Source organism: Diadema antillarum, unplaced genomic scaffold (assembly GCF_040938485.1).
Source record: "Diadema antillarum isolate AM-2024a unplaced genomic scaffold, OU_Dant_1.0 seq00001161_RagTag, whole genome shotgun sequence".
NCBI classification, from domain to species: domain Eukaryota; kingdom Metazoa; phylum Echinodermata; class Echinoidea; order Diadematoida; family Diadematidae; genus Diadema; species Diadema antillarum.
The window spans coordinates 429,168-452,803 of record NW_027271970.1 but is presented as its reverse complement, the minus strand read 5'-3'; the positions used below and the strand labels follow the sequence as shown (position 1 = coordinate 452,803).

The following is a 23,636-nucleotide window of genomic DNA, read 5'->3' as shown; positions in this document are numbered from 1 at the left end:
GAAATGGCAGCGGTGAGTAGGTGAGCCACGCCCACAAATCTTCCCAACTTTTCTCCTCCTTTCTGCTGCATCTCAAGAGCATCCAGCTCCGGGTGTCTTTGCTGGTGAGAGCGTTATCCGAGACGAGTGACAGCATCCGTGGACCCAACAACCTCAGCTGTCCGCAGTCGCCCGGCAAATCACCTGCCGGCGGGGGGAGAAAAGAAGAAGAAGAAGAAAACCCGCCATCGACAACAACCGAAAAAACAAAACGGGTACGGTCACCCTCTCTCGCTGAAGGGCTCATCGCGTCTTATTGACTCTGAGAGAAAGCAGGCAAACACCTGCTGTTCGGGGCGGAGGAAGAAGAAGTCTTGGGAACGAATTGGCCCCCGCTCGTGTGTGGAGAAGAAATAATTGAACGTTCCGGGGGGAAGGACGCAGTGGGCGCTATGGCAACACACAATGGCCACACGAGTGTCCACGTATCAGACACACAGACGTGGGAGAGGAATAAGAAATACACGGTAAGTGGCAGTTAAACTCGTCTTCTCCTTTTTTAACCACCTCACACTACATCCATTGATACTTAATTATTAGCTACTCAAATTACATCCAATGATTCCAGTCAATGCCATAGCTGTGGCCAAGCAGTCCTGATGTACCATGGCAATTTGAATGAGAGGGAACATACATTATAGTCATCGTGATTCAAATCAGAGGGAATCTCTATGCCGATTGACGACACTCTTATTTGTGAGGCAAGTTGGATGACCTCTTAGTGGCTAGAATCTTCATCATTACTCTCCACTTGACGAGACATAGTATGAAGAACTGCTCCTGTGTGATCTCACACTTCAAATGGCAGGCTCAGTTACCATGTATCAAAAAATTAAGATTATCTTGATCAGCACATTATACTCATCAATACATTTTGTACTGCAGGGAAGAGATACAGTGAACAGAAATGTTTCGGATTCGGGGGGGGGGGGTTTATATCATGAATAAAGTGAAACAACAAACAAATGTAAAGAAATATGAATATGGTCATCCAGAAATATATGACCAGCAAATTCTAACCATCGGAAAAATTAAATTTTATGTATATAATGGATGATTAACCCGTTGAAGACGAGTCCCGAGTATACTCGGGCAGATGTCTATGGGAAATGCATGTTATAGCAAAATCAGCCTGTCCTCAATGGGTTAGTGGATGATTGATGGATGATTATTGTTTGTTTGTAAGACAAGCAGTTACAATTAATGAGTTTAAGGCCAGGTTAAAAAGTCATCTCTTCAAGTAATGTATTTTCTGTTTGAATTTCTTGTATGCATGTCATTTTGTAATGCGCAGTAGAGTATATTATTATAGTAGCTGCGCAATATAAATGACCTTTATTGTTATATTATTATTATTATTTACCCGCATGGTATACATACTGTAGTGTCTTGTAGTCCATATTTTAGCCGCTTAGATTCGTGGTATGGTGCCAATTTGCACCGGCTGAATCACGGCCATTGTTACTCCAATCAAAGAGAGAAAAATGATTCTGAATGGTGATGATTCTTACTTTTTAGCCAAGATACATTGTATTGCATGTTCCTGGTTGTGGGAGTCTTTATCTTTCTCTATGCTTGACAGGACTTCAGTTGCCACTGCCCAACATGACTTGGGAAATTGTAGGATGAGTTCTCTCAAGGCATTTTGATTATCTCGATATTCTCATCTGAGCATTTCATATTGTAGAATAGCTTTCTTATACGGTACGGTAGCTGTCTTGCTCTGAAAAAGAGTGTATAAACGGGGTGGGGGGGGTCATATTTTGGTAACACATAAAAACAGTCTAGCTTCATTTAATCATAGAAGTTTGAAAAGGATCAGAACCCCCCCCCCCCCAAAAAAAAAAAAAAAAATAAATGAATAAATAATAATAATAATAATAATATTAATGATAAAAAGAATTAAAAAAAATAAAAAATAAAAAATAAAAAATTGATACCTCTTGGACGATTAGGTTTCATTGTAAAAGGGATGCAATATTGATCGATGCCATATGACGTACATCGCATATTGTTAACCCATTGCGTGACACATTATTTTCATATTCATAATAACAAATTGTACGCATAGGGATGTGTGTGAAATTTTGTGCACGTTTGACTCATCGACACAGAAACGGTTTAGATACTGATGATCATATGGGTAGTTGCTGGTACGTAGAACAGATTTTTGAGATCTAGTCGATAGCCAGATGCTATGTATGGAGTCAATTCCTGCGAGATGAAATGTGGTCGCGACAGTTCATATCAAAGGGAAAATTGATACTGAATGACGACAGTCTTACGTGTGAGCCAAGTAGGGTTGCGGGATTCGTGTCATCAATCAATTACCAACATAAAGCGACTTGAAGTACCCCTCTGTGATGTCACGTAGGAAGTTGCAGGCTCAGCATTACCATGTGAATTCATGCAAATTATCGTGATTTACTCATAGAGTAATAAAGAGCTGATATCACAGTCTCTTTAGTTATAGCTTGGGTTGGAATCAAGTATTCATGCATTTATTATTCACTTCGGTCAGGTGAGGCTGTTTAGAACCAGTTTCAATGACGATAAATGGCTGTGACATCACACTTTGATATTCTATTACTACAGTCTACGTGTATGCTGTAGATAATCTTTTAAACACTGTTACAAAGAAAAATATATCTGGAAGGCTATGGATGGATTCATTTTTTGTGAAAATATGGTGGAAATAACCCCACATATTCGTCCAAGGGAAGCAAAAACAGATACAGAAAATGACCACCACGTGAAGGGGTTGATTTTAAGCCCATAAAGGATGCCATGTCTATTAAAACTGATGATACACAGTATACTGACACTCACACCATAATGGTTTTCATACTTTCACTGAAGTATAAAGCCAGCTCCAGTTTCTTTCAACTGTGGCTTTCAATTGCAACAACAGCTGAAAAAAGAACTTCTCTTCAAGATGAAATTCCATCAACATAGAAAACGATATGCAAAAGCATAAATAGTAAAAAACATGCCAGTTTTTGCTCAATGAAATTGATAATAACAATAATAATAAGTACAGCATTTGTAATGCGCCTTCGATCTAGTAGCCTATTCTAATTCATGAAACTTCACACAATATAAACTCAAGTGTTATTTCATTCCAAGAATGTCCATACATTGTATATGATGCTTAACCTGTTATCCACCAAGAATCTGATATTCCCACTGGAATTGTACAGAACCCTTGAGGTTCGGGTACGCAATGGATTATTAAAAAACTGATACTCTGCCAGCTGTACAGGGCCCTGTTTTATGAAGAGTTATAATTGATTACTTATAGTTGATTTCTATCATAAGTCTATGGCAGCCTGTGTGGTAAGGAGATTTAAAATTGATTATATCTTTTGATAAAAGGGGCCCTGCTTTGTATTATACAGGGTTATAGATGGAAAAAGCCATTTCAAAGTCTAGTGGTTGAGACATGTGTAAAACTGATGGCAGAAAGAAAAAGGGCTTGCTGCAAGCCAATGAAATATTAACCAGTAGCCACGTCTCCGGATATCTCTCTCTATAGGAAACTTTAGTTGAGAGATGGGATGATTGAGTGATATTGAAAGTTGTGGGGCACGAAGGGAGCACGTGAGAATAATGCAAGAGAGATTCAAAGAGAAAAGGAGAGGGGAAGAGGAGAGGTAGTGATGCTGTATAAGAGAGCAAAGTTAAGAGTTTGAGAGAAAGAAGACAGAGATGAAAGTACAGATAGATAGATAGATAGATGGATAGATAGATAAATAGATAGATAGATACATACATACATACAGTGTACATACATACATGGATTCAAAATTGTACATACATAGATCCATAGATAGATAGATAGATAGATATAGATAGATAGATAGATAGATAGATAGATAGATAGATACATAGATACATAGATACATACATATAGATAGATAGATGATAGATACATAGATACATAGACCCTACATAGATACATACGTAGATACATAGATAGACAGATAGGTAGATAGATAGATATAGATAGATAGATAGAGAAATAGATATATAGATAGATACATACATACATACATAAATACATACATACATACATATAGATATATAGATAGGTAGATAGAGATAAAAGGGGAATATATATTAGAATAGATTGATTGCTATATTGATTGGTAATAGATACCATGATGTTAAAAGTAAAACTAGATAACAGATGGTACAGAGAGAGTATGAGAGAAAGAGAAAGACTGAGAAAAAAACCAAACCAGGATGGATTAGAAATTGACAGATAGATTGATAGTATTGTAGGTAGATAGATTTATAGGCTAGTGGACAGAGATAGATAAAAGAACGAGGGGAGAAATAGAGAACAAAAAGAAATAAATGGAGGAGAAGGTATGAAACAGAATGAAGACAATGTGAAAGGTGGAATTTTCTGCCATAGTTACAAGCAGATATTGTTCAGACTCACTTTTGTACTGCATGTTCAAAAGTTGTCAGTAGCAATAGCGTCCTTTTGTTTGTTTGTTTGTGTGTGTGTGTGTGTGTGTGTGTGTGTGTGTCTGTTTGTTTGTCTGTCTCTGTTTCATATCAATATCTTGTATGAAAAGTACACTTGCACAGTGTATCTTTCGCCCCGACTTTTGTGCCATGGGATTGCAACTCCCATGGTTTGGAGATCCAGTGAGCCCGCAGGATGCCTGTGGCCCACTTCTCGCAGTCGCGCATCGGATAGAATTCATGGCATCGTGTTTTACGATGGCATTACATATACATATACAACATATCTGGGCCTCGCTGTACGTTTTTATCTCGGCATATCCAAGACGGTTTCAGGATGCGGGAGTGGTGCTCAAGTATCCTCGTTGATATTATTAGCTCCAGAGTCACGTTGTAAAGCATGGAGAGCTGGTAAATATTTCTCTTAAAGCCTCCTTTGTACTGGTCAGGCATATGGGCACCAAATGCTCCGATTCGTACAGCGTATTTTTTTTCCTCCCTCAAAGAGGAGATGAGACTGTTTTCATTCTTGTTCTTCCTTTTAAATTCAACACTGAAGAAATGAAATCAATATAGAATATATCCAATTCTGCCAGAAATTCCCAGCTGCAACTGTCTGACAATGAACCCTGCTTTGGAGTTAATGTGATATCCCTCTGCGCATTTTGATATCCCAGATGCATTTTGCATCACAGGGAAAATTATAATTTGCTTCATAGTAGGGCAGCTAGCCCTTGAGCTCTGTACCTTATCTTTCACAGCAGTAGTCTTGATTCAGGTTTTTTTTTTTTTTTAATACTGGTAGAAGGATACCAGAGAAATATGAAGGAAATATGCGCCAGCAGTGCCAGGTACGTGGTAATTTCTTCTTGAGCACAATTAGAACACGAGACATGGAAGAAAATTAGAGATGTCCACTCAGTGAGACTCGTGTTGAAACCCGAGACGTGACCTGGCTGTCGTATCCTCCTCTGGTAGCCATGACAACATCCATCTCCTTTCTTCCCATCCTTTGCCTCCAGCTGGGGTCTATTAGGATGAGGAGCCGTCACTGTCATCGTCGCCGGCTACCAGGAATCCGCAGCCGCATAGCTTTCTGTCACCACACAAGTAGTCTAACTTGCAGACTTCACAAGCTACTACAGTACATACTCTATCGATTGTGATGGGATGCTGACAGTGTACAATGGGGTCAAAGTTACTGAGTCCATCAGATACTGGTCAGCATTTATTGTATCCTCATGGAAATGAATTGATTCATTTGTCAGCATATGCCCAAGGGAATAAAGATGAAATTAAACAAGCAGTAAACAGGTGGTAAAAGCAACTATTTGACTGTCCCCCCCCCCAAAAAAAAAAAGAAGAAACTTAGGAGGGAAAAAACAGATAAGACTTTTTGAGGTAATTGCTGCACAATAATATGGACAGAAAGAAAGAGATTATTACAATTGTATGATAGATACAAAATTTGTACAGAAATACAATTGATCTGCAATCTCACACAGATCAACGTTAAAACCCAGAAACATGTATATTCACTTTTGATAGTTGGGATTGTATCTTCTCATTCCTTTCAAATGCTTGAAGTGCAATTTTTTTTTAATGCTGAAATGTGTGTGTGTGTGTGTGTGTGTGTGTGTGTAGGTGTAGGTGTATAGGTGTGTGAGTAGTCTATCCATCTTTATTTCTTTTGTTGGAAACATCAATATCATTAAAATTAAATGTTAGCGTGGGTGGGATATGTCCTAGTACGTAGGAGGACAGGGGAGGAATAAAGTATTGGGTTTGGATGAAAAATCCCCTCAGTCCTGGAGGCTAGATCATATGTACAATGATAGAAAGAAGTGCTTATAAATGTCTTCTCATACTACAATGTATATCAGATTTCAGTCTTCTCTCCATCTGCTGATATTAAAGGGATTGTATAGTTTTGGTTGAGGTGAGGATTCAGCTTTTAACTTCTTGAGAGGTACTTTACAAACCACTTCGTAAAATGTTAAAGAGTATACAATTTAAGGGAAATTCAAAGTTTATTTGATGAATATCGGTTTTGAAATGGCTGAGATATAAAAAAACTTTGAAGTATTAAAACAAAGCAATCCTAATAAAACATGGGTCCCACCTTTTATGATGGTCTCTTTGTTTTGGATATCTCAGCCATTTCAAAACCGATTTTCATCAAATAACCTTTTAATTACTATTAGAATTATAGGCTCTTCCATATTTCAGAAGAGGTTTCGCATTATCTTAAAAAAAATCATCATAAAAAATGTTGGAACCCTGAAGCCCCATCTCATCAGGAAACTGTACCATCCCTTTAAAGGTGCATAGTCCCGGTAGTGTATAGGGCGCTGTCGATGATACTGAGGTAGTGGCAGTTGAGTCGGGTGTGGTCATTTTGTCCAGCCAATCAATTTTCAATGAAAGGGTACCAAAACACATGCTGTCTTTATAGGACAGGCAACATTTTCATCTCTCTTTAGTGCCATACACCCTTTCTTAAAGCAACATAATCGGATTTTCATACCAACATGCAAAGACTGTTGATCTTCATGTTCACATCGTCCTCACCCTTCCGACCAGCACATTCACATCTTCCTCATTGTGCGAGGAAGGCCGGCAGGTATTGAGAGATGATCCTCATCCCCTTGATTTTGGCGGATCCGTGTCTGTTTGATTGGTTGCAGGTCCTTGCATCATGAAATGAGCCGCCATTAAGTTAAGAAGCAACAGGCGCGTTAACTTCATCAGGGGTTGTTGCTTGTTGTTTTAGCTTCCAGTGGTAATGGCAGGGTTATTAAATCGGGCTCATGCAGATTTACCTGAAGAGGAAGAGAGAAAGGGGAATGGGGGGGGGGGGAGGAGGAGCAGGAGCAGGAGGAAGAGGAGAAGGAGGAGGGGGAAGGGGAGGAGGAGGAGGAGGAAGGGGAAGAGGAGGGGTTGGAGAAGAGGGGAATGAAAATAGGAGTAGGAGAAGGAGGAGCATGAGATGGAGGAGGATGATTAAAAAGATGAGGGGAGTAGGAGTGGTAGGAAGGCAAGGTTAAGCAGAAAGATGAGGAGTGAGAGAAGGAGGAGGAGGAAGGAGTGGTAGGAAGAGGAGGAGGACGAGGACGAGCACGAGATGGAGGAGGAAGATTAGAAAGATGAGGTGAGTAGGAGGGATAGGAAGACAAGGTTGAGGAGAAAGATGAGGAGTGAGAGAAGGAGGAGGAGGGAGTGGTAGAAGAGGAGGAGGAGCACGAGCATGAGATGGAGTAGGAGTGGTAGGAAGACAAGTTTAAGCAGAAAGATGAGGAGTAACAGAAGGAAGAGGAGGGAGTCGTAGGAAGAAGAGGAGGAGGAGCATGAGCACAAGATGGAGGAGGAAGATTAGAAAGTGGTAGGAAGACAAGGTTAAGCAGAAAGATGAGGAGTGAGAGGGGGGAGAGTGGCAGGAAGAGGCTTGAGGAGGAAAAGGAGGGGGAAGAGGAGAAGAAAAGGCAAGGAGATAGAAGAGGAGGAAACCAAATGAGGAAAAGTATGAGCAGGAAAGAAGGGCAGACAAGAAGGGAGAGACAGCAAGAGGGAGGAGGAGAAAGAAAAGGAAAAAGAAGAGGAGGAAGGAGAGAAGGAACAGGTGGAGGATTAGGAGGAAGAGGGGGAGGATGGCATTATAGCAATGAAATTTATTGTGAGCATATTACCAAGGGTGTCAGTCTGGATGGCACCAACTACATGTATGCAGCTAGAGATCATACAAGATTGATGTATGAATACACTCCCCTGCCTGTTTTCACTGCCCACTCCAGTCAACCTTCGATAATTGGGTCTTCCATTCAGGCCACCGCTATTCAGGCTGTGGCGGCAATTTTTTGTAGCAGATCTGAACCATGAAAATAAAATCCCTACATGCTTTAATAGCTACAGATGACAGTATTCACAAGAGTGATGCTAAAACTGTTATGTTGATGTTGTTTGTTTCTTTGTTTCTTTGTTTTTGGGGGGACAATCTTTTAATCTATATGTCTTTTTTTTTAATGTTCATCCATAGTCACTATTTGTGTGGTAAAAGTAGGAGTTGTCTTCTTTATAGGAGAAGTCTGATTACACATTTGACATCATGCCATATATAAAATTTCCTTTGTCCTCCTTTTCCATACTGTAAATGAGTGTTGTCTGATGAGAAATTGAGTATGGAGTCTGACTCAAAGTACCTACTTCAGATAGGATCAGGATCATTTCATCAGCTGATGATCCACACCTTACTACTTAAAGGGGCATAGTCCCGGTAGTGTAGAGGGCGCTGTTGATGATACTGCCGATCACCGTTAGCATTGATACGAAGATTACTGAAGTTGAGCTGTCATCAAGAGTAAAGTGCGTAGCTGTTGCTAAGTAACGTTGCCTTCGTTGTCTTCTCTGCACATCGCGCAGTCTGCAGTAATGCCAGGGTGCGTGCATATGTGCTTGTTATTATGACATCACCAAAGAAGTTTGCTAAAGCTGTCATCCCCCTCAGCCGAATCATGAGCCAAACTGTGATCCGACCATTGACTACAGTGAATCGGACTTCTTCGGACTCGGGAAAGTGGGCCAAAGCGTAAGTGCCAAAGAGGAGTCGATAGCGTAGGTCTCTATAGGAAACTTGCGCCGTGCTCCCGCGTACGCATTTGACTAAAACACCAGGACCATGCACCTTTAAGCAGTTTTCCCCAATAGCCCTGTAATCGATAAGATCATCTGCATATATGCATGACGTGTCTTGTCATATGTTTATGAATCAGGAGGTGATTAGTCTTACACATTGTTCTAGTTTAGTTTTTTTTTTCATTTTTCTTTCTCTCTTTATTTTGTTGGTTATATCCAGGCACTACATCTTAGCTTCTGTAGTAGAGCATGTTGAAAACAAATATTGCTGAATTGTTTTCAGGGAATGAAGGTATTTGAAAGACAAATTGCCAAAAAAAAAGGGGGGTGTTACTTTGTGTTCAAGCATAAGAGAAAGAGAGAGAGAGAGAGAGAGAGAGAGCACTGCTAGAGAAAATCTTGGTTAGTAGTGAAGCTTAAAGTTGGAAAGAAAATCATGTGAATCTGCTCCAAAGCTTTGAAGACCTTTTGAATTCACGATGAGCCGTCAAAAGGTTTGTGCCTTCTGTGCTTAATCCGGTACAAAGTCACTGTAAACTTTTTCTTTATTTTTTATGCCTCACACTTTTGCTTCATCCTGTATTATACATGTGCATAAAAGATTTAGCCTGACTGGAAAAAGGAATTAATAGACCCATCAGCGCTAGATAGAGAATGCAGAATATCTAGTACGGTGTCACTTTCCAAAATCCTCTGTTGTATTCTCACCTTGCAAAAAGACAGATGGATTGAAGAGATATAGATATTATACAGATGCCTGGATTATCTGCCTCGTTTCCGTGGTGATGAGCATGACAATTGCATTCATACAGCCTGGAAAAAACAAACAAACAAAACAATGGTAGTAAGGAGGCATGATAGATTGCCATATTGAGTGAAGTAAAATGTGTGTTGGTTGTGATATGCTTGAATGAAATAATGTAAACATTACTTGTCATCCAGAATGACAGCCCTCCGTCAGTATCTTCAAAGGGGAATGATTAGCAGTTTTGTTTGTTGGCAAATCTGTTGCCCAGTTTTGCTTCGACATATATAAATTTTCTGTTGATCTCTCTGCCATAGAGGCATGGGATTAATTTAGGGAAGATGAACTAGCCATTGTTTGGATTTGATTCGATTTGATATGATTTGATCTTTGCTTTAATATACAGATGGTATTTATGTACCCTTTGCAAACATTCTTTAAGCCATAATGTACTATTAAAATTACATTCACCCCCTCTTACACTCATTCTTTTTCCATGCCCTGTCCTACTTTGGGAGGACATAATGGCTAGTGGAACTTTTCTAGCTTACTGCCAGATAGAAGATTCAACAGCTGTAAAAGTGGATATTTTCACGCGAGCAATTTTTCGTGCTCGGCCGGGTAAGATGAGTTTTGTGTGTTTTTAATTCCGCGGAATCAGGATATTAACTATTGGAACATACTAGTATGGCATTCAAAAATATTTGTGTGCTTTTATTTTTGTGCTAGCTTCTTGTTGCGCAAAATGCACGAAAATTTCCACACCGCGAAAATTTCCACTTTTACAGTAGGCTCCTATATCATAGATACAAGTAAAGATTTGCCCCTGAACCCCCAAAACCTCTTTTGCCAGGAATGAGTAAAAAAAAAAACCAACAGCAACCTACTGCGTACTGCGTGGTGACATGACATTTGCTCCTGCGACAATTGCTCCGGTCTTATTTTCTCTATAGGACTTAGGGTTAGGGTTAGGGTTAGGGTTGTGATAGGATTTTAGGTTTAGTTTGATGTGAGAATTAGGATTAGGGTTAGGGTTATGTTTATGGGTTGAGTTTACGGTTGGCTTAGCATGCAGATATATCATGGGAGTAATTGTTGCAGGAGCAAATGTCATGGAACCGTACTGCGTACAGTGTACCATCATGCCACTGAATGCGTGCTGCACTGAGAAGTTGTAACCCTTTTTGTGCCAGGGACTTTGGATAGTGTGAACAATGACTACCATATAGTTTTCTGTGCCACCCAGCGTACAGAAAAGTACAGAAAGGGCTATCAGGACATGTATAAAGGTATTGATATAAATAGATATTTCAGTTCTCAGAACTGTGATGACAAATTGTTTTTTATTGCAATATTTAAACGCAATTGTTTGGCGGCATTGGGTCTACCACTTCGTAACTATTGCTGGTGCACGGGAGGTCAGACACGATCGTATTGTCGCCGCGCTACCATTTCAGTCCACGTCTTCTTGCTCGCTGCATATCTAATCTCGAGTTTATACTCTGTGATTATGTTCCTCTATGTGATGCCGTTCCGCCTTGTCATAAATTTTTCATATGCAGCCAGGGCCTCGGTTGGACAAAGCCGGGCTGATATTCTGCCGCCCCTGTGGTGAAGAAAAAATAGAGGGGTGGGGGGGGGGGGGGGGAGTTTATTATCAGCGATATCTGATAAAGGCTAATGACGCACATGCATACAGAGCAATATGATTATGAAATATCTTCCAGGGCAGATGATGCGCTGCTAATGTGTACACCACAAGGACCTACACGTAGGCCTGTATCAATGTTTTAACAAAAGGGATCCTCACTGCCGACTATAAATGTATGGTTTATATAGAACTGATATCATTTTTTTTTAATCTTAATTTGTGAAAATGAAAGCACTATAACAAGTCCTCCAAAGAAAAACATATGTGTCACTTTTTGGCAGCTGAATAGGAATTTTCAAAAGGCTTGAGAGGAGACTAGTGCCCCTCTAATGATATGCACTGCACCTGAAGTTTAATATTGAAGTGCTGATGTCACCAAGAAAATGATGTATCCAATTTTACTATTTGAAATGAATAGCTTCTTTTCACTATTATGCCAGATCACATTAATTCCTTTCTAATCTTTGAACCAGTTGCAGAGTACATGTAAGTTTGATACTGTTCCACACAGTCAAACCCGAAACAGGGTGCACCTCAAAAGATTTGTAGATGAGTTCTGAAGAAATATTCTCAGTTGATTGTTACTGGTAGTTGTTGCTGTGGATTTTGAAACAGTCAATGCTCATTCGTTCACCAGTCCGTGATCTTCCTTCGAAATGTAGCTGCTCTTATTTCTGCCTTAAATTTAGGTAAAAGGCATTAAGAGGTCTCCAGCATATGATATATTTAACTAAATATGCTACTTTATATCAAGTTTTGTGTACTACATGTATATCTCTGTATGAATTTAACTGGGTATTGCTCTTTTAAAAATTGTTCAACATTTATCTTTTCAAAACCTGAGCTGACATTGTTAATGGAATAATCAGCAAAGCTCCAAAATCTTTCCCTAGTTTCAGGTCTGTACACCCTTTCACGCTTTCAATGTTACTCTATGACTGAGGTTTCCTCATTCATGCAGGGTTCACTTGATTTGATATAAATGCTATTCACAATACCAGAATCCATCCCTTAAATATGCAGAAAAATGATTAAGAAAGGTGCAGGTATGAAAAGTCTCATAACAAGGAAGTATTGGAATAGTATGCCACACTCCAGACCTCCCAAACGTTCTGAATTTGGAGGAAAGAATCTGAATTTTTAACCTTTCCCAACCCTTGTTACAATAGGAGTTCCCTATTTTTCTTGATCATTTTACTACACACTCCGACAGGAAATGCTCTGACTTTCTTTCCTACTTTTGAGTCAAATCATCCTTTTTTTTCAGTCAGAAAGGTTGGGAGCTTTGCACACCCTAGCACATAGTGCTTTGGATAATAAAATGTGGAAAATTCATGTTTACATTAGTGCTTACTGTGGGATTTGATGTGTCCCTTTTGCTAATGCGGAGCAGAAGTTGAGAATAGAGGGTTGCTGTGTATCGAGTGTTGCTGTGTATCGAGTGTTTTGCCCTTTTTACCCCCGGATAGCGACTTTTTGGTAAAGAGAATATCACATTGAGTGTGCTACCAGGCTTTAGTGAGATCAGAGAGGTGGGACACAGCGATGCTCAGGCAGCCACAGAGGGGTCCATTGTTGGTGATATATGCAGTGTTGACACACATGCTCCCCTGTTCAAGTTCTCCCGTTGTCGTCGTTGCCGCCGCCACGCTGCCGCTCACGCACGAAATAGATGCACGCCTCAGTGGGCTGATTGGACGCAGGTCAAATCATGTTGATTAAGTCATGTTTCGTCGCTGCCTACCCCATAAATCTGCCCACCCGCCCCATACGGAGCAGCGAGAGGGAGCTCTTTAATAATGATCACATTCAGGACCCCTCATTGGCCGGCCAATGCAAACAGTGCCGTGGCTCCGGCTGCCGCGGCTCCAAACAGTAATTCACGCTGTCAAGCCGGGTTTTTTTTCTCGCATTAGCAGAAGCTCCCTGGCATTTAGAATGACATATACAGTAGATGGCCAAGCTTCAAATCCGCCTGTGCCATTTTCATCTACAGGGAAACAGCGATCTCCTCAGTATCAGCATTGAATGTCGCCTTTCATATTGAATGGAATACAAGAAGCTAAAAAATTAGTGGGAAAAATTCATTTGGTCTGCCAAAATGATTTTCCCCCTCTCTTTTTCTCCCTTGGTATTACAACAAAGGCACATGACATTTAGAAGTGCATATTTCCCCAAGCTATCAATCCCTCTGCCATTTATTAGTTGTAGAAATATAATGTATACAATCAATCCCCTGTGGATCCCAACCTTACAGACGTCTTAGTCTCAGATTTAGTGACCTTTATTCAAGCTTTCAAACTGATCTTTTAAGTCTTCAAATACTCTTCAAATATAACAGGAGAAGAAACACTTGCAAATAATAAATGAGATTTAAATCCTCTGGGTGTGGGTTGTTGTTTTTTTTTTCCAAGAAAGACTGGACTTCAGTGCAGTGTGGCTCTTATTCCTTGCATTCAAAAGCTGAAAAGTAGTTGGAACTGATATTCTGATAAGGGTGATATGTGACCGTTAATGAAAGAAACATATGCATACATGGGACATACAAAAGAATGTCTTGTTAATGTGTACAATGTACAAACTATTTGTTGGCATTTACAGTTTGTCTTTTATGTCTGATTATGCATTTAATGTATTTACATAATTATTCAAATATATTGGTATTTAGAAAGTACAGTATTTTGTATGGGACACTTGGAAAAAGAGGGACACAAGAGCGAATACAGAAAATGTATTTCAGCCATCATGATGTCGTGTCCTACAGGTAATTCATTGGCTATTCGAATGACAGATTATGGATGAAGGGGGCGGAGGGGGGGGGGGGTGGCTGGAGAGAAGAAAATAAAAAGAGGATCGAGGGGCATGGTACCGCTGCAGAGTCTTCAAATCCCTTCAGTGTACTCCAGTAACCTATATCCTACGGACATCCAGCTTGTCATAAGTAGGGATTCCTGAATTCTGTGTAGAACTGCCCAAAAAACAGCCCAGTAATCACATTACCATTACACCTGTAGTCCCGTAGGCAGAGGCTCGTGTGTGTGTTGGCAAGCGCTCAGAAATGGGTTAATGTAGACACATGTGAAGTCCCCCTTGACTACATTGTAGGAAGCTGCTGTTATGTGATCATCTGAGGGGTGATTTTGTGGGCGTGGATGTGATGTCTGAAAAGTGTGGAGGTAGGGGACCCAAGTCTGCTGTTGTGAAAATAAATATTTTTTTTTCCATGTAAGAGCTGCCAAGATTGTTCATTCATTTGAGCACACTGTACCATGTGAAAATCTGATTAAGAAGTGTAGTATTACAAAATATGTGATCCACCACTTTAGTTATCCATGTCATTTGTAGACACGACAGCAGAGAATAATGCAAAATAACATGATTTGGTTGCAAAATAAAGAAATCAAATAAAGATTGTCCAAAATTCAACATCTTTAAGGTGAGTTGTGAAACATCTTAACCCGTTGAGGATGGTTTGATTTTGCTACAAAACGCATTTCCCATAGACAGCTGCCCGAGTATACTTGGGACTCGTCCTCAATGAGTTAAAGTTGAGTTCAATCAACAGAGTCTGAGAAGAAAAAAAAAAAACATTTTACAAGCATTTGAACCATAAGCTGGAAATTTCAATATTTTATGTACAAATCATATGGCAAGTTGTGAGTTGATGACATCATTAATTCACTATTTGCATATGATTCATACTGACTTTTCAAAAACTGTTTTGTAAAAAGTTAGCGAAATTTAACTATTCACAATTTCTCGTACACATGTATTCTATCTGATTGTGATCAAATTTCATTGTTTTACTTGCAAAATTGTATTATTTCTTTTCAGTTTAACTTTTAAGTCATCCACAAGCTCTTGCTTCATATTGCTCACCATTTGGTTTACTTTGTGTGTGCATGTACAAATGTGTGTGTGTGTGTGCAAGTAAGCAATGTTTATCTGGTGGCTGTCTTTTGTAGAATATATCGTGAAAGGTTTTTAGAAATGAAATTGGGATAAATTATGCATGTAGAGCTCATACTGAAATGCTGATGAGAATCTAGAGAATTTTAAACCAAAACCCAAATATCAGATGTTCATCAACCTTACATTGCTCCTTCATTATTGCAGATTACATGAATCATTTTATTTCTGTGATTAACCTGCACTCAAAATCAGGAGACAACACTTCAGAAGAAACTCAAAGAAACAGAGTTAGAAACAATGATAATCAGAATCAGAATTGAAATCAGAACCAGAATCAGAATCAGAAACTGAAGTAAAATAAGTACCACAATCAGAAACTTGAGCAGAAAGAGAACAAGACTGAGAATCAAATTCAAAGTCAGAATCTGAATCAGAATCAGAATCAGAATCGGAATAAAAATTTAGGCCTAATCTTGCCCCAGCCTCTTTTGGTGCATGCCTAGCTTAGCAGTGATGGAGACTACATAGTGTAGAATGGATATAGCCCTTGCTATAAAGATACGGCATGTAATTTTCTGAGCAGTTTCGACATGGTATAAAGTAGGTTGATTATGGTGCTCGTTTTTAGTAACATGCTCATTGACCTGTGACAAAATTCAATGTAATTGCCTTTGGAATGTGTGAAGGTTGATGTTAGCTATTCACACTCACAGTGATGGTTTACAGTTACTCAAGGACAAAGAAATATTGCCTCCATCAGCCTGAAACAAAGTATTGTGGTGACTGAAATAACACAAATTAGATATGGGTAGCAAATTCTTGTTTAAAAATTCTTTACAACTTAAGTATGTTATTGACAGAGAAGCCAACGGTCACTTGTCTTTTTCTTGCAGCATTTTGTAGTGTTTTTTATTGTTGTTTTTGCTAAGGTACTGCTGTATCATGGAAAATAATGGAAAATACTAATTTTCCTGATTTATGTTACTGCACATATCTATTTAAGTACTGTTTTTTTTTTTTTTAAACTAAAAATGTGCCTTTTGTATCTTCAAAATGCTACAATGCTGTTTACATGGTTTACATCCAGGCTGGTAAGAGATGAAGTGCCGTAAAATGATAGAATCAAAGAGTAAAACAACACTTAACAAAACCTAATTTTGGTATGACGGCTGGTATTAATTACCACCTTCGGGCAAATTAGATTTGACAGAGAGAAAAACAATTAAAACAGAAAGGGAAATCAGGCATCAAAGAAAAAGAAAATCACCAAAAATCAAAAAAAAAAGTAGTTTTCTTTACTTCTTCTAGGCTAAGTGGCCCTGTATTTTCAAGACCTCAACAATGTTGACAACTCACTGCATTCCTTATGTTGGTTGAGATTCTGCAGTGATCCTACATTGATTAAATTCTTCCAATATTTTCCTTCTCCCAAAAGCCGGTGATCAAAACCAGGAACATTTTGATGCAATGTGTAGGGTGAGGAATGTCTCACTTCATGGTTTAGTGTGAGAGAGAGTGAATCGGTGACTCAAACCCCCAGGAGGGTATGCGGAGGGGGGGGGGGGGGGAATGTGTTTTTTTTTTTTGGGGGGGGGGGGAGGAGGTTGGGAGGAAAAGTATGAGGCATTGCTGGATTGATATCAGATTTTGCTGAAAGTCAAAGAAAGGTTTCATGTTTTATTTGGTGATTGCCGTCCTTAAAGATGGATGAGTGTTTTCACCATGTTATGACTTGAATTGGTATTTTTTTTTTAATGAGGAATTACTTGGACGGCTAGAGGTGATGACGTACTCATGGAATTCAAGCATTGTTTTACAAGCCACGAAATAGCTTTACATCTAATGAAGATCACACATACCTATATGCTGTACAACCAGATGGATGTTTGCACGTATTTTAATTTCACAGATTTTGCAATTGAGCCAAGATTTGCAAAATTAGAATGCACATGAAAGTTCTTGTTGACATTATATGCTTTGATGTCATTGGCAATTTGCAAATATTTTATGCTGTGAAAAAGGCCTTCCGCTCTATATTCACAAAAAAAAAAAATCATGCTGCGAAAATATCTTGCTTTACAGTGTGCAAACTGTTTCTTTTTTCCTTCTTTTGGAGCCAAAAATACTTGTACTACTCACCCAAATTGTATTGCTCTGCATGTCTACCAAAGGATAGGGAAAGATATTGTTTTTCCACCAAAAATGCCCCCTTTATGTACCATGGTGTAAACCCCCTGTGTGCCATATTATTTTGAGGGAAAACATTGTGTTTTTCAAGTCTATGCAACTTTTTAGATTTTTGGTATCGTGGACGTGTAATGAGCAAAGTTGTAGAGAAAATGCCAAGCTTTGCTTTGACGTAAGTTGTACTTTCATTGTCCTGTGGCATTTGGCAATTTATTGATTGATTCGGGTAGGTTTGTGCATAGCAGAATATGAAAACTTGGTACGCCGTCGACTGAGTCAGGCGTGCGAACGTGGCACATACAGAGTTAAACCATCAGAATAATGCAGTGTTGTTTTTGATACAAATCACTATGCTAGCATCCCTGCACGGTGTACATATTGTTGACATACAATACACACAAATCAAGACACTATAGCTCTCTCCTTTTGCTCATCATTTCCTATACTTCTGTTTCATTTTTTCTCAGATAAATACAAATATTTCTCAAACTCTGTGTCGTTAAACTCCTGCATAATTGATGTAAACGTGATGGGGAATACAAAGTTCGAGGGAGTCATTTGAACATTCGGAGATTGTAAATATTACGCCATCATAAAGTATACCTTTATTACACCTTCTCGTTTCATTTTTCCTCTTATTTGAATTTGGTGTGACGTACAGTTATATCTCCATCAAAGAACTTCAAAGTATTTACTTTTGATATCTTCTATATGATACATGTATATTAAGTGGAAACTATAAATCTCTTGAGGTTTTTATCTAAGATGCAGTATATATGTATATATGAAGAGATTGTTCGCAAAAACCGATAAGTCCATATTTGCCTGATGGAGATATTTGCGATTAAAGGTCAAGAAAAATAAAGAGAATAATAAGAAAGTTTTTCCTTCTTTTGACCATAACTTCACAAATGTACATTTATATGCAGTGACCAATGTATCATTCAAAAGGTATTATTTTGTACTTTATGACAGAGACTATATTTCAAAATTTTCAAAAATGGACTTATCGCTTTTTGCGAACAAACTCTTCATATCCTAACAGAATAGGTGGAAATCAAAGGGACTCTTGCAAGCAAGATGTAATACTTCCAGCCTCAAACTCTGTCAAAAAGCGGGATCTTGGATTATGCCAGTGACGTCCATCATTAGTGCAAGAGATTAGCATTTAGATGTTTGCATGGGAGATGAGAGTATAAAGACTTACGAGGTATAAGAGGATCAGTGAGGGAATCGGAGGGAAAAGGTTTCCATGATCCAAAGGGGGTGGGAGAATGACAGTTGATAAGATGGAGACTTAAGCACAGATGGGAGATGGTAAAGGGCTCATTCACACACAAGTGTTATCAGTTTTTGGATTATAGTGCAAAAATTTATTTCATTCACCCCCTTTATATTCACATATCTGAAAGAATATATATATATCAGCTGCTAGCAGATAGCTTTGAATCTCTGATCTGCGCATGCCTATATATGCAATGTCTAGAGCATTGCTCAGGGTGATCTTAAATCGTCTCCTGTGGGATTGAAAAGACAAGTTCATTTCATATTTATGCGCCATTCACACGTCATGCTGCATGAGAAAAATTGTAAATATTTCTTTAAACTAAAGGAAAGGAAGATGTGATTTTTTTCTCCTTTTTTTTTGCATTGTGAAGGAAATCTCGATATAGCAAGTGATTTTGTGTTAAGTTTTTGTCCTCACATAAAAGAATACTATCAGTTTATACCATGCTTATTGAAGGTCAGTTTTTAAATACCATTATCTTGGGGATGTATTTGAATAGATCTGATGACGCTGCTGGTGTTGGTGGGCGACAGGTGGATGATAATGGTCGTGACGGCAAGGATGCCAATTACCCTGGTGGTGGTGATGGTTTCCATGGTACCGAGAGATGATGATGTGATAGTGGTATTGCTGGTGATGATAATAATTTCCGCCAATGATTTCAGTGATGACTAGGGTACTTTAGAGAATGATACAGGGTAGGTATCATGACAAAAAAGATGACAGAGTACTTTAAATAGGAGAGTATTGTTTGGGTGACACCAGTACCCTGTGAGTTAACAAAGATGGTATCAGTATACACAAGTGTAGTTTGGGTCTGGCTAATGAAATTTGCGGAATAAATGTAAATAGGTTATTGATTCCAATATCAATATAAGCGACTATTTTTTCTTCACCACACACAAGTGTCAAAAAAGAGATATTCCAATTTTTCCCATATAGTCACTGATCAATGAGCATTTGCACTTGAAAATCAGAGGTGTTGCAACATCCAATTTGACATAGATGAGGGTGACACCGTGCATATATTTCTTCAAAAGGTATGCTGGTGTCCATCTGAAGGTTTTAGATGATATGCGATGATGATGAAATTACTTTTCCGTGCATGATATCTGTTGGAGAAGAAAAGAAGCGATTAAATTATGCAAGCATCGGAGAGGCAGTGGTTGCCATTGGCGACCAGAACGTGAGATAGATCCGCAAATGTGTCGGGCGTCACATCGGGAATGCGCCATTACGGCAATTCATCCTAACAACGTGGTCTCTCTCTCCTGCTCGATGGAGCTTTCAGTGTATCTGGGTATAAATCATTTCTTCTTGACGACGATTAAACATACGAGCTCGGTAACCCATTATTTCCCTGTGTCAACTCAAACCTCCCTCGAGACAATTCCACCGTTTTTTCGTCCGTACCGTTTGCTGCCATTCCCCGTCCCGCTCCATTGATTTCCACATCTGTCGCATGTAACTAATAGGCCTTTTCGCAGCACTGCAGTCGGTTCCCTGGATGTTGCTGGTAAAGATGCGGTACTTTCCATTTCATTTTTTTTTCTTATTGCAGAAGGAGAGAGATTCTAATTTAATCCACACATCTCCAAATCAACGGCTGCGATATGAAATATGATACAATGAGTATAGGGTTGGTAATGAAATTATTGCAATGGAATAACGGGATGATATACCTCATATTCCTTTAGTGTTTCCCTACCATTGCATTTGCTCTGGTGATGTAAGTAGATTTAGGAGAATGGAATAGATTTTAACCCTACAAAGGACCACCATTCTATTAGTGTACCTCCTATTGGCATTGTATATGCGCATTCATCCCAGGGGACTGAAAGGGTATTTCAAAACGTCTTCATTTATGCACCCTTCTCCTCTCTCCTCCTCTTCCCTTTTGCTCTCAGCTTTCTGTTCTTTCTTCTCTCTCCTCTTCATCTCTTCTCTATGATTCTCCTCTATCTATTTCCTCTTCATTTTCTGTCCTGTCTCCACTCAAGCCTTCTTCTGCTAAATAATATATTTTGATACTAGTAGGTTTACAATTAAAGCCACCTTGTTGCTAGAAATGTATGAAGTGCACTGGGCTGTCGCTGTTGTAATACAGCCATTCGCACCTGCAATTTGTAGCAATGCCCAGTGTCGACTGGTGACGTGGAATTTTTACAAACATTGCAGAAATACCTCCTTTTGTTGCCATGACCATGACATATTTAATCACTGGTGTGCGGTTTATTATTCATTGTCTATTGAATTTGTATATTGTGTGTTTGTGTTTAGTGTTTGTATTTGTGTTTGCATGTTTAGGTGTGTGTGTCTGTTCAAATTCTTTTTAACAGTATGTACATAATTGTATTATGGGGGGGGCAAAAAGGCATGGTTTGGTTGATGTAGAGATTTGTTTTGTTTTGTTTTTCATCTTTTCTTTCTTTCCCTGTCTTTGCAAATGTTTTCACAATTGCACCTTTCTATCAAGCTGTAGCTCCATAATTTGACTTGTAGAGCTGGCTTCAAAGTGGGCCTGCTCATGTTTGTACCAGATTCCAGTGGTCATGACATGGGTTTTCACTGTACTGGGCATGTGGTACAGTTAATATGTCTCACATTTTTTTTTTTCTATTTTTTCCTAAATATCTCTTGAGAGTACTCAAAAAGCAAAAAAAAAAAAAAAAAAAAAAAAAAAAAAAAAACGGAATCCCTAGCAATTTCTCTACAACCTTCCATAGAAGAAAAGCCAAATCTTAAACATCCTTTACTTTTCCATTTTAACTATGTACAACAATCTTTGAGGAAGGGCACTGGAAAGAAAATATTTACACTTTTGTTTGTAATGATTGGAATAGAACAAATGGTGTTTAGGGAATCATTCTTGCTTGTTTTAGCCAGATAGCCGGCCCACCAAGTTTAACACTATATGTGGGAGTATGGAGGAAACTATAATATGTGAATAGTGGTACCTTTCCCCAAGATATTCATGCACACTCTATAAAAAAAAAAAATGAAGAATAACTTCTCCTATTCCATCTTTAAAAATAGAAGAGCAATCATACAAATATGTTTCCAAAGGCAGAAGATGGTCTATCAGCCTTCGGGGGGTAGCTCATCTCAGGAAATTAGTACAGGTGCATTCATCCTCCCCTGGGGAGTTTTATCAAAATTGCTGAACTACAGTCATTATTAGTTACTTGAAGATCAGTGTTCTTCTTTACTTGTATCTTTGGTGGTGGAAATGCTCCCAGAAATGCTGATTTGATTGCTTTTGTGTGTGTGTGTTTTTGTGTGATGTTGTGATCCACACTTCTTTTGCCTTTGTTGTGTTGTTCATTTTTTGGCACTTGTAAACTTCTCAGTGGTCTCATTTGCAGGTGCAATGATGATGACATACTTTTGTTGCCCCTGGCAACCAGAATTCCAAGGAAGACCCAATCATATTTCTCTCTGTATTTTGAATTTCTTTGAAAAATATAATGATGTTAATTTTAAGATGTTTGTTTACCGCTCTCCATGCCAGGAACATGTTCAAGGTTACCAAGAGTTTAAATTTCTGCTTGGAAGGAAAACAACAGGCCTATATAGGGGCTTTGGGCACCTGTGTGTGTTTTAAAGAGCTTCTTAAGGAAGAAATACCAGAAAAAGAGAAAAAGTAAAAGTTACGGACAATTCTTAAAGTGACATCTCCACATTGTGATCTATAGCCCTAACTTTAACCTTAACAGTTGTCTTATGTGTTAACAAAAATGATTTCAGCTTGTGTAAATTAGGATGTAAAATCAACAGTGAAGTAGTTGCCTCAGAAATAATGAGTTATGAGGCAAAATTATGAGCCAGTGTATATCCCATTTTTGGAAACCAGACGAATGCATCTGTTGTTGGTTTTTTAATAAATCTCAATGACAATTTCTTTCAAATTTGATATGAAACCACCAAATAAATAACTGTATGAATGTCTAGAGGATGAAGAATCAATGGTGCATTATTCAGTTTTATTTGATATATCATTACAATATTGTTGTGGATGTTGCTTTTAATTGTTTCCATTATTATCATTGTTTTCAATGCTATCATTAGACTCTTTTATTACTATGATGAGTATTATGATTGTCCTGTCCTTTCATTCGCATCTTCACTGTGTTCATTATTACTTTGTTTCTTTCTTCAGGTGTACAAGGTGGTCGTGGTAGCAGCTGGCAAGACGTGGTTCATCTTCAGGAGATACAATGAATTCCACAAGCTGTACGAAGTGGTAAGTTTAAAGGGGCTGTACAGTACTGGTTGAGGTAGGGATTCATGTTTTGAACATTCCTAAGTGAGATAATGAAAAGACTCTATTATGAAATATGAAAGAGCATATAATTTCGAGAAGGATTCAACGTTTATCTGATGACGATTGGTTTTCAAATGGCTGAGATGTAGAAAAAAGTGCTAATAATAAAAGGCGACATGCCACAACTTTATTAGGATCTCTTTGTTTCACCTTGTTTTTGGATATCTCAGCCATTTCAAAACCGATTTTCATCGAATAAACTTTTTATACCCCCTAGCACTGCATGCTCTTTGACATCTCATAGAGTGGTTTCTGAATATCTCGCAAAACGTTAAAAGCTAAATCTTCACCTTGACCAGATCTGTACACACCCTTTAAAAACTCGTAAGCTATTCTTTGTCAAAAATGGAAGGCTGAGTCAGAGTGCTAATAGGCCAATGACATG

At 38.7% G+C, this 23,636-nt stretch overlaps 1 protein-coding gene across 2 annotated transcripts in view; it reads left to right on the top strand.

The window, feature by feature from the left end:
* LOC139744350 (serine/threonine-protein kinase Sgk1-like) overlaps positions 1 to 23,636 on the top strand; it is a 126,330-nt gene that overhangs the window by 75,297 nt on the left and 27,397 nt on the right. For both annotated transcript variants that reach the window (XM_071654793.1, XM_071654794.1), the window contains 2 exons: positions 2 to 506; positions 23,087 to 23,170. In XM_071654793.1, the coding sequence (XP_071510894.1) occupies positions 432 to 506; positions 23,087 to 23,170 (159 nt within the window). In that variant the 5' untranslated portion in view covers positions 2 to 431. The remainder of the gene's footprint in view (position 1; positions 507 to 23,086; positions 23,171 to 23,636) is intronic.